The 12,302-nt window shown below is 38.1% G+C and overlaps 1 protein-coding gene across 2 annotated transcripts in view; it reads right to left on the reverse strand.

Moving 5' to 3' along the window:
- The window catches only part of LOC137391358 (sphingomyelin phosphodiesterase 4-like), a 40,911-nt gene extending 28,933 nt beyond the window's left edge, over window positions 1–11,978 (reverse strand). For both annotated transcript variants that reach the window (XM_068077808.1, XM_068077807.1), the window contains exon 1: window positions 11,864–11,978. In XM_068077808.1, the coding sequence (XP_067933909.1) occupies window positions 11,864–11,962 (99 nt within the window). In that variant the 5' untranslated portion in view covers window positions 11,963–11,978. The remainder of the gene's footprint in view (window positions 1–11,863) is intronic.
- Window positions 11,979–12,302: the final 324 nt, after the last annotated feature.

Below are 12,302 nucleotides of genomic sequence, written 5' to 3' on the forward strand. Positions count from 1 at the left end.
TGTTCCACCAGTGATTATTTCATGTGCTTGTAGGTTGATGTTATCTTATATCTTTGTATTAGCTCATCTCTATAATATTTACAGGTTTCTCTGAGCTTAGCACAAAAAGATGATGATTCTAGATGCTGATGAGACTCCTGAATGAAAAGGTTTTTATTGTTCACAGGTCACAACTTCCATACTCAGAAACTGAAAAAGACCAAGCAATTGAGCAATGTTTAGACTGCCGATGCAAACATCAAGGTGGAATCTAAGGAATCAATTTTAATCCTGGAGTTTAAACCTTGTGATTCTAGTTCCTGTATGAATACTCCATATGACAGTTGTACTACCAAATATTTCAGAGGAAAATTGAAATATATTTCATTCCTTGTGTTGATTGTAATGGAGCAGAAATGTGATCATTAACTCCATCGATTCTGTAACAATTCATTATTCCATGCGCATGTACACCTATTTAATTACTTAATCACATTCAAACATCCTCCCAATTATAAACTGTATCTACTGCTAACTTTAGCATTTAAAAAAAAAAAAGTTCGACACAATGGTCAATTATTCGCAGAAAGGACTATCTATTAGAGATACATGTACCATCCAGGGGTGGATACAATTTCAGTCTTACAAAAGCAGAAATATCTGACAATTGAAAAAATGGCAGGCTCAACAATCGACCCTGAGATACGCATAACTGAAAATTGACATTTCGAACGAGATGTTCAGTTTATCTGCAACACTATATCACCACTGGCTAACCCTTTTGTGAAAGACACTCAGCTCATTTCTATCAGCAGGGGCACTGTTGTTTCAGAGCAAAAGTGCAATGTCATTTTATCTGCCTATAAAATATGTGCTGCTAAACACACAACCTTCAGCTAAGAGTAGCTCATAGCTATGCCAAACGATTTCTTCTTAAACATTCCACAAGTGCGGTTTCCAGACTTCACTGCGAAAAACAAACCCAACAGATTGAAGTTTCAAATGTCATCTGTCGTAAATATTAGAGCTCAGTTTTCTAGGCTTATTACAGGAAATGTTGGCAAACCAACCTGAAACAAGTGCTATAATACGGTCTGGCAACTCCTGCACTCTCATCTAAAACTAAAAGAAGCAACTCCTGCACACATTGCAGCAAAAATGTGGGCACCTAGTGCTAAAACTCCCTAAAACTATGAAAACAGTAGCTTTGATAATTCATGCCATGACACTGATGCAGTGTTTGCCTGCAAAAAAAAGTTCATATTACATTCACAGAGTTAGCTGATTTAATATGGCATCAGATACTCGTCCTGGTTCACAAGCGCAGCCTCTCGAGTAGATTTGATTGCAGATGATTACAGACAACAAAGTGTCAAGAATGTGGAGCTATCAAGACTGGCCTCGGCAATCTCAGATTCCCACAAACGAATAAAAAGTCCAGCATAACAAGTGTGTCAGCAGTGGTAGAAGTATCTCTGCAATGACATGAACAAAGCAGAGATGCTAGGATTTCTCTTCAATAAGTTTTTGACTCGTCAGCTTGAGACCCTGGAAGTCTTCATTACCTGTGGACCTGTATGTTAATGCATCAGCATGAAGACCCAGCCTCGATCAACAGGATCTGTATCAGCTCTCATCATTAACTATAAGGAGGCCAACACGTGACTTCTTTTGTATGCTCACCATTTATTGCAATAATTTGGCAATAATAACCCAACAATTTGACAGCATATTAATAAAATGTGCTGACACAGATGTAGCTGTGATCGTTCAAAGCTGGTCGCATGAAACGCCTACCCAACTTGGCTTTGTGAACCTCGTGACAAATAGTGTCAAAAGCTTGAATAGTTGATGTTCACGAAATGGCTGCACATTTTGACTGAGCATTCAACAGCGCAAGTTGTGACAGTGCCAACAGCTTCAACAAAGAAAGCAAGTAGAAAGCTTGTTTCAAAATGCATACCAGTCAACTTACAACATTCTCTGATGGCAGCTTCGATAATTCCGAAGAAAAATTTGCTAGACCCAGCTGTTAGTTTGCGAACTCTATTGAGCAGCCACAGCATTGAGCAATGTCACATGATAAGATTTCTTCAAGGAAGAGTTGCAGTGACTACTCTTCCACCAAATGACGTCAACCTGATTCAACATTGCATGGGAGCAACGTACCAGGCTGCAGTATGATAACAGTGTCTAGCGGCGACACCCGATATTCCGCCGCACATGTTTGCTAATGGAACGAATGGCAAAAAGAGAAGGTGATTGTCTGATGAACTAAACATGTTGCACCATAAAACATCTTGAACATTTCTTTCTCATTCACTCGTACTGGACAAGACAAATCTGAGATGTGGAAAAATTTAAACTCAGATTACAGTTTCCAGACATAGTTTTCGAGCCCTGTAATTAAAGCACTGATTCATATTATTGCAAGCTCTCGCAAACTCTATAAATCTCCTTGGCGAACTCCATGTTTAACACAATATACTGCAAATGCACCAAGTCGAACTCTTTAAACACATGTTTTTGCTTGCTCGAAAGGTCTAAAAAGAAAATACTCACAGAAATGTGCTGTCAGATCAAGAATACCACAAGGATCTGCCTTGGGCCTGGCCCTATTCCTCTCTTAAATAAATGACCTGCTTGATGATTTATCCTAATGACACATCTCTATTAAACTGTGGACAACCAGTTGAACAATGAAAGATTCCAAGGAAACATAAACGCTTAATATAACTGGTTGGGGGATTAGAAGATGCCGTTCAGCGACACAAAGTTCTAAACAGTATATTTCAAAAGCATGCATATAAAAACAACATACATGTACATCCTTGGCAAATATCTTGGCACATACATACAATTAGATCTGAAGTTTGACCCACATATATACAAAAATTAGCTGTACTACCCGGGTAATGAGAAAGTCTTTGGATAGAAAACTGATTTGTATTTAAAATCTAACAAAATTTGCCATTCTAGCTTTTAAACTACATATCATGGGAAAAGTGTTTTGTGTAGTTGAAATAAATTAAAGAGAAAATAAAAACAACTGTATAAGTTTTCAAACGTTGTCAAACAACTGTAACTTTCAAACTTCATATCGTGAAGAAATGGTTTTGTGCAGGAAAACTAAATTAAAAATAAATAAAATAACTGTAAAGGTTTTCAAACAAATGTAAGTTTAAAGTTTCATAACTTGAAAGAAGTGTTTTGTTGAAATAAATTAGAAGGAAAAATATAAATGTAAAGGTGTTTAAATGTAAAATCATTAAAGAGTAATGGCTAAATAAAAAAATAAAAAAATTATTGGGTATACAATTATATGATTTCAGTTTGTTTCAGCGTTGGCATGTGAAAACATTGTAGACATACATAGAGTGGTATAGCAACGCATAGTCATTATCTAATGCAATCACCTCCTGGTAAAAATCATCATCATTAAAAATAATACCAAAATACTATATTAACCTTAGTAACTATAGGTACCTACAATGACTTTAGTGCTAGCTGTACTACCCTGCATTGCCAGGGCAATAAAAAAGTCTTTGCACAGAAAATTGATTTGTATTCAACACATATAACAACATTTGTCATTCAAACTACATATCATGAGAAATGTGTTTTGTGAAGTCGAAATAACTGAAAAAATAAAAACAACTGTAAAGGTTTTCAAACTTTGTCAAACAACTTTCAAACTTCATATCATGAGAAAAATGTTTCGTGTGGATCAAATAATTAAAAGTGGTAACTCAGGAGTGATACAATTAATAGATGAACAAATAAATACATATATAAAATGGTTATATAAATCTAAATACAATAAAAGATGACTCAGTAATGGTACAATTAATACGAACTGAAAAAACAAAATAAAAAATACTCAATATGTAGAATTAATAATAACCATTCTTGCATAGAAGTGTGTGTGTAAAAAAAAGGTTACTGTTCCACTAGAAGCTATCCATCAAAACTTTGAATACGATGATAATATAATTGTCCGTGTGAGAAAAATTGGCCTTGACCCGAAATATTGTAATTGAATCTTACAAAAAATACTTCTTAACAGGAGCATTGTAACGCGTGGCCGCATCGGCAAAATAATCAGCGTGCGCTATAGCCGGAGTGACAGACAGACATACTTTGAGAAATATATACAATGTATATAGATGTTGAAAGTCAAGGAGAACACTTGGAGCATAAAGCAACACATGTACAGAGTACCAAAAGAAGTCAAACAGCCTACAAGTCGGTGTCGACGTATCTTGGAATACGCTGATGTAATGTGGGATCCTTAGATCAAAACTACTATACATAGTATATATTATATAATATATAGTATCGATACAATATTGAACAATCTGATGAATTTGATTGGAATCTTAAAAGATGATAAGAAAGCATATTCACAACTAGAGGAAACATGGGACAAAGTACACAGTTTCAAAAGTTATAATTAAAGAGAAGAACAGATCAGGCTAACCAGGAACATCACCTTAACTCTCCAAAGCATATGATGAAACAACTCAAGACTGGAAGCACACCATGAAGGAAACCGGAGAAGAGATCCAGTCTCCCTAGGTGTAAACAAAGATGCACACCACCAAATTTTCTTACTTCGAACCTTTCGTGATAGGACGGTAACGTCAAGAAACGACAAAAATCGTAAACCTTAATATGCCGTTACACAGGTAAACCTACACCCAGGTTGTGACACATTAGAACTGCACTACATCATCGCAATGCTGTACACGGTAATTTCACAGTGCATCGCAATTATCTAATGTACAAATATTAATTGTTACTGCAAGTGCACTCCTTCTGTAAATTATTCCCTGCGATATACTGCACAGTTACTCTTCTAAGACGCTTTACTTAACACTCAACAATTCATGCATGCAGCATTTGTGCATGCTTCAAATGTATATACAGTCAAACATGGATAACTCGCCCACGGATAGCTCGAACACATGGTTAATTCGAACGGTTTCTTTGGTCCGTTCCCACGTAATGACAAATTGCTATAGATAAGTCGAACTAAACACTGTTAACTCGAACTGTTTTTTGCCCAACGGCTACCGATACGGTTGTTATCGCTTTAGAAAATCACTTTATTCCAAGCCATAGAGATGAACCTCAACTTTTCGTAATTCATAAGCGTCGTTATTACCACCATCGGCAAAATATTTTTGTCAACGACTATTCTAAAGGTTTGGTGAAATTTGATTTATACCAAACATCCGCTTAGCGATCGCCCTTCGGAAGCGAGGTGAAATGAGGTAATCTTTGCATAAACTTCAAGAAAAATCGGCAAAATTGATCGTGGGTAAAACGCTCAAAAGAAAAAGATGTCTTTTCTTTTGAGCATTTCAACAACGATCAAGTTTTGCCAATGTCAATCTAAAAAATGTCCTGGCAATAACATCACCTCAAACAATGAACCAGCCTCAAGTGATAGAAAAATCTCTATACTTTTTGATAAAAACGTTTTAAATTTTACATTAGAAGCATCTAATTTGAAACAAGCCATTTGTGCTTTTGATTTATATTATAGTTTGTATATGTACATGTATCTACTAATAAATAAGTAAATACATGGACTTGTGACAGTGCTCTGATAACTTGGACGCTCTGATAACTCGAACACTTTCGCTCGGTCCCGTGAAGTTCGAGTTATCCATGTTTGACTGTATATATATATACTTGGGATGTCTTTATCAATTCATTGTAAACTCAGTACTGAAATAGAGAACATTACAGTGGGAACACAACATATACTTGGCGACGAGGACACTCTTCAGTTGAACATTCTACACTTCAACTCTACTCTAGATTTTCTCTACAATTCCTACTCAAACTGAGCAACTGATTCAACTGCTGTTTCAACAGATGGCTCTTCAAAGGGAACAAATGGAGCAGCAGAAGGAGCAGATGGAACATCAGAGACAGCAGCAGGGAGAGCAGTTAGAGCAGCAAAGAGAGCAGATGGAACAGCAGAGACAGCAGCAGGAATAGCAGTTGGCGCAGCAAAGAGAGCAGCTGGAGCAGCAAAAAAAGAAAATAGACGACTGATCGAACTTTTAACGCAGAAGACCAAAATGAAAGCAGGAGGAAATACTCAAAATTTTACCTCTTTTGACCAAAATACTGAGCTATGGACAGACTATTTACTGCACTTCAGGACATTCATAGGAGCCAATTCTATTACTAAAGACAGAGTTCCGCAGATATTTCTAACCAATCAATCAAAAGTTATTTACAAACAATTAACTGATTGGTCAGATCAACAAACTCCCAAGAAAGAAGTCAACAAACTGACAATGGAAGATATTGAGGATTACATGATGATTCAATATAACCCTAAAACTTTCATCGTCAGAGAAAGATATCGTTACTGGAGCAATATGAAAAGAAATCCAGGAGAGACAATTCAAAAGTTAGCAGCGAGAATAAGACACGATGCTACAACTTGTGACTTTGCAAGTATTATCGATGCGCAAGATGAAGCTTAACGTAGAAGATTCATCTGCTCAGTCGGGATTGAAGCAATACTTAAAGCATGATTCAAATTGAAAGATGAAAACCTTACTTTTGCCAGAGCTATCGAAATTGCTATGGAAATAGATGAAGCAGCAAAAGTGGCAAAGGAAACAGTCTATGGTGCAGCAAATCCTGTCAAGGTGATGAACAAGAAGATGACAACTTCAAAACCCTTAACATCTGCAGATCAACAGAAATGCTACCGGTGTGGAAAATCTAACCACAAACCTACCGAATGCAGATATAAGAAATTTACCTGCAATTACTGTAAACTTACAGGACATCTAGAAGTCATCTGCCGTAAAAAGCAGAAAGGTGCTAAGCCTCTGAACTCAGTGAAGGCCGTCAAAACCATTAACACTAATCCACAGCTACATGTCAACCATGATTTACAAGGTCACACAATGACCTTAGAAATGGACACTGGAGCGGGAGACAACTTCATATCCCTGAACAACTGGAGGCAAATGGGGAGCTCTACACTAAAAACTTCAGAAGCTCATTATGAGTCCGCAACAAAAGACAAGATCGACATACTAGGAGTCTGTCTCGTCAAAACAAAGCTAGATTCACGTCAAGATGACAAGCAATTACATTTTATCGTAAGCAAAATACCAAATCTCAACCTTCTAGGAAGAAACGGTATTCGAAAACTTGGAATCTCAGTTGTTGGATTAATTAACCAATGCCAATCGCAGGAGATTATGCAAATCAAATCCGACGGAGGTCTACGAGCAGCATGTGAAAGACTTACTTCAGAGTTTCCTGATCTTTTCAAGAAAAAATTGGGATGCCTGAAGGATTTTAAATTGGATATACGCTTCAAAGAAGCTGCACAACCTATATTCTGCAAAGCCAGACCCAGTACCTTTTGCTATTCAAAGGGATCTAGCTCAAGCCTATGATGCCGGAATTGCAAGAGGAATATGGGAACCAGTTCAATTCAACTCTTATGGGACACCAGTGGTTCCAATTAGAAAAGCACTGCTGCTTGGACAACTCAAAAGAAAACTTTGAGTATGTGGAGACTACTCTGTAACAGTAAATCATCAGTTGGAGACACACAGATAACCTATTCCACTACCATAAGATCTGATGAGAAAACTGGGAGGAAGACATGGTTTCACTAAACTTGACTGATGCGTATAATCAGATTACTTTGACACCTGATAGCCAAAGGAGATTAGCTCTCAGCACGCACAGAAGAGTTTTACTACAGAAGAGATCATCATTTGGGATTAGCTCTGCCCCAGGATACTTTCAACAAATCATGGAACAACTAACTCAGGATCTTCCAGGAGTTGCTGTTTATCTTGATGACATTCTAGTAAGCGGAGATACAGCTGAAGATCACCTGAGGAACCTTCATAGAATTCTACAAAGACTTCAAGACAGAGGACTACGATGTAGACTGGAGAAATGCACATTTGCACAAGAAACTGTGGAATACCTGGAACATCAACTTTCTAACCAGGGAATAGCCAAGAGAGCATGAGTAGAAGCTTTTTAAAAGATGCCAGCACCTACCGATGTGGCTACTCTCAAATCTTTCCTGGGATCGATTCAGTTTTACCACAAATGTCTACCAGATCTATCTACAATTACAGTACCTCTCCAGAAGTTACTCAAGAAAGGAGAACAATGGCACGGGAATACGGAACAGCAGACTGCATATTTGAAGCTGAAGGAGATGCTATGCAACAACACGGTGTTGGCACACTTTGACCCTTCTCTGGATATTGGGATTTCTTGTGATACATCAGATGTTGGGCTAGGAGCGGTACTCTTTCACAGATACAAGGATGGCAGTGAAAAACCAATTTCTCATAATTGGTCACTGGAAGCAAGACACTGACTGATACTCAAAGAAGATAGTCATATTCAAAAGAAAGCTCTATCTATCATCTATGCACTAAATAAGTTTCACCAGTTTATCTATGGGAGGAAGTTCGTCTTGGTGACAGATCATAAACCTCTACTAGCGCTGTTTGGACCAACTACAGCAACACCCGCTATGGCAGCAAACAGACTGGCAAGATGGGCTCTTACTCTCAACCAATAACTATACCATTGAATATAGGAAAACCTCTGAACATGGAAACGCAGATGCACTCAGTCGCTTACCCAATGGACATGATGACAAGTTCGATGGGGTAAAAAAAGACGAAGATATTGACACAGTCCACACTATCAAACACATTGGAAATCAGCTGAATCCAACAGATCCTGGTATTCTGAAGAAAGAGACTGCTAAGGATCCTGTACCCAGAACAGTGATGAGATATCCGAAGGATGGATGGTCTAAAGAGCATGATGACAACCAAGCTGGAACCATGACTGAAGGCTATTCTGTAAAAGACTTCAGGAAACTTGACATGTCATTGTCAGCTGATAGCGGATGCTTGATGTATGGAACAAGAGTTGTCATACCACTATCTCTACAAAGACAAATTCTTCAAATTTTACATCTTGGGCACTTTGGCATGCATAGAATGAAGCAACTTGCTGGAACTGCTGTTTACTGGCCTAGAATGGATCAAGACATCACAGATACTGCACACCAATGTAATTCATGCAATGAGCATCAAAACAAGCCGGATCGTATACCATATCACCCTTGGATGATGCCAGAAAAACCATGGAGCAGAGTACACATTGACCATGCAATTAACTTCATAAGAACCAACTGGTTGGTGTTAGTGGATGCCTACACAAAGTATACATGCTACCACTTTAGTATCAATCAAAGCTACTACAGACTTAACTCGAGAAGGACTTTGCGCACTTTGGATATCCACATACCATAGTGTCTGATAATGAAACTACATTTATTTGCGAGGAATTTCAAGAATGGTGCAGAAATCGGAGAATCATTCACCTGACAGGAGCACCATAACATCCAGCCACAAATGGAGCTGCAGAAAAGCTAGTTCAATCCTTCAAACAAACACTCAAGAAGTCGGACCTCTCAGCTCAGTCTGTTTTGCAATAATTCTTGATGATGCATAGGATAACGCCACTGTCTTATGGTTACTCACCCAGTGAACTGCTCAATGGGAGACAAATCAGAACAAAGATCGATACATTACTGCCATCACCAGCTCACTTAGCTCCAAGCAAACAGATGCAGGACACAGATCAACTAAAACAGTTCATCATTACAAAGTTGGAACATTATGCTATGCTTTATACTGTGGACCCAAAGAAGATGAACAGCCTAAATGGGTGGAAGCTGTTGTTACCAAAGTATTTGGCAGCAGAACAGTCAATGTTAGAGTACCACCCAGAGGACCAACCTGGAAAAAACATCTGGAACAGCTTTGTCCTAGACATCCTTCACCAGAAGATGCCGAACCACCTGTCGAAATATCAACCACTCCAACTAGTCTTCCACAATCTCAACCATTGCCAGCAGCTACAGTACCAAAACCGAAAAGACGAAATCCAAGATTACCTGATGGCAGTGAATACAACAGGGACAATTCCAGACGCTCAAAGAGACAATCTAATCGCTGAAGTCACCCATACAGTTTTAAGCTAGCAAGGAGGTGGTGGGACACTACAATGGACAATCAGTGCATTGCATTGTGAATGAAATTGACTATGTCATTTTAGTATTATACATAGCTGGTTATTTATGGAATAATTCCAGATTACTTTTACTTGCTTAATGTATAATTTCGAATAATACTTTTGCTTTAACCGCTCTCTATACATATACATGTATATACTTGAGATGTCTTTTACCAATTCATTGTGAACTCAGTACTGTAATAAAGAACATTACAGTGAGAACACAACACTAATTGTGATCAATTTGTTTGGCCACTAATGCTCAAATACAAGCAGCGGTCACAATTGGCAATTGTGATGTGGTTATAACCAGTGATGTAGTGCTAACCTTTTTTTAACCATAACTGTAAAGTTGAGAGAAGTGGATGTAGGCGACCGAGTATGTATTGCGACTCTTGGTCGCCTGTTTCAACTGTTTCTACCGCCACTAGGTAACGGTTGGAACACCTGGGGGCGCTGCAAGCCCCCCAGTGGGGGTCCAGGGCGAAACCCCGGTCGCCAAAGCCTACAGGGCTTTAAAATCATGTATATGATATGAGAAATGGGCCTTTGACCTTTGTCCTTTAGTACAAACGCTGACTGCCATTGGTTTGCTGTAATCTGATCTTAGCCTTTGTTGTAGACAACCAATTAGGATCCCAATCTTGTCATGTTACATGAACATTACATCACTGTATTGTGCTGTATACTGCTTTTATATTGAGTGGCCATTGATGTCAACTATAATGACAGTAGTGTACTTGAATCAATGAAATAGAGCTATAACATACCTTGAGAATTGGCAAAGTCTAAATTTTTTTAACCCTAACTATAGTTATACTTGAAAAACACACAAATTTTCTAACCATAACTTAGTTAGGGAGAGTTAGGGTAGCACTACATCACTGGTTATAACCAAAGTCAAGGCAATACTTGATTCTGAAAAGTTTTCTTACAGGAATGTGCTGTGCATCTATGTACAGTGTATTGCAAAGGTTTCTACTGCATCTGCGAAATTCACACTAGCAACAATTCCACCGCATACTGTGCAGTAAGGAATAAGCCACTGCACCAATATTTGTTGCTAAGCAAGAAAAATAGTTGTACTGCATGCACAGACCTGCCAACCCAAGAGTGGGGCAATGCGTGAGATTTAGTTTTGGGGCAGTTGATGTATCAATGATAGTATATATAAAGTTGTGGAAATTGGGGCAAAAATCTCACGCATTTTCATTTTTTCTTTGGGGTGATTGCGTGAGTCTCACGCCCAATGCGTGAGAGTTGGCAGGTATGTGCATGCATACTGCACACTACGCAGAAGTAAAAGAATGCAATGCAATTATACTGCATAGCTGTCGCATACTTACTACCGCTACTGCACTGGTAATGCAACAACGTACGTAGATGCCAGACAAAGATTTACTGCCACTGCAATAAATTTTACATGCGAACCTCCGTGAGTATTTATCAATGCACAGTTATTATGTTTTCACGATGGTCACAGCCTTACCTACACCCGAACTCAAAACAATCTAAAAAACTAGAGACATCTCGTCACCCACAAGATTTAAAACACAAATCGCTACATCAACAAGAGCTCCCTAATACACATAACAGCTACAGTTTTGCATACAACAATTGATTTTTTTTATAATCAACATTACCCGCCTAGGAAATTTCATATCATTGATAAACCATGCAGTATAGGTATGTGTTTTACAAATTGGAGCGATTTTGTTTGAAACCAAAAAGCATATACAGGTATTGACCGCAAGCAAAACAAAAATATACACACCTGACTACGATTTATCGACTGATAAGTGTCATAAAACACATCTTTAGGCTCTTTACCGATTAACGTGGAATTTAGAACATAGCTCCCCATTTTCTTCATCTCTCAAAAATATTAGCTTTTTCTTTTTCAGTCTATAAAAGCAACATCGATAGGAATGGCAGCGTACACCAAACGATTTTCAAATCTCGAACTAAGTTTACCAGTTCCATTTTCACAACATGAACGAGTTGAATTAAAGGTGAGCCGTAGAGTAGGCGTAAAATTAAGGGCTAGCAATAACCAGTTGCGTTATATACATAATAATCTGATTCGCTAATCATAGCTCTATGGGTTGACCGAGGACTTTATCATAAGTTTTCGTTGATAATACTTCGTTGATAATCGAAACATCGAGCAAATTACTCCAAATTGAGAGGAAGTTGATTTTGACAACTTCTGT

This window comes from Watersipora subatra, chromosome 3 (assembly GCF_963576615.1).
Source record: "Watersipora subatra chromosome 3, tzWatSuba1.1, whole genome shotgun sequence".
NCBI classification, from domain to species: Eukaryota; Metazoa; Bryozoa; class Gymnolaemata; order Cheilostomatida; family Watersiporidae; genus Watersipora; species Watersipora subatra.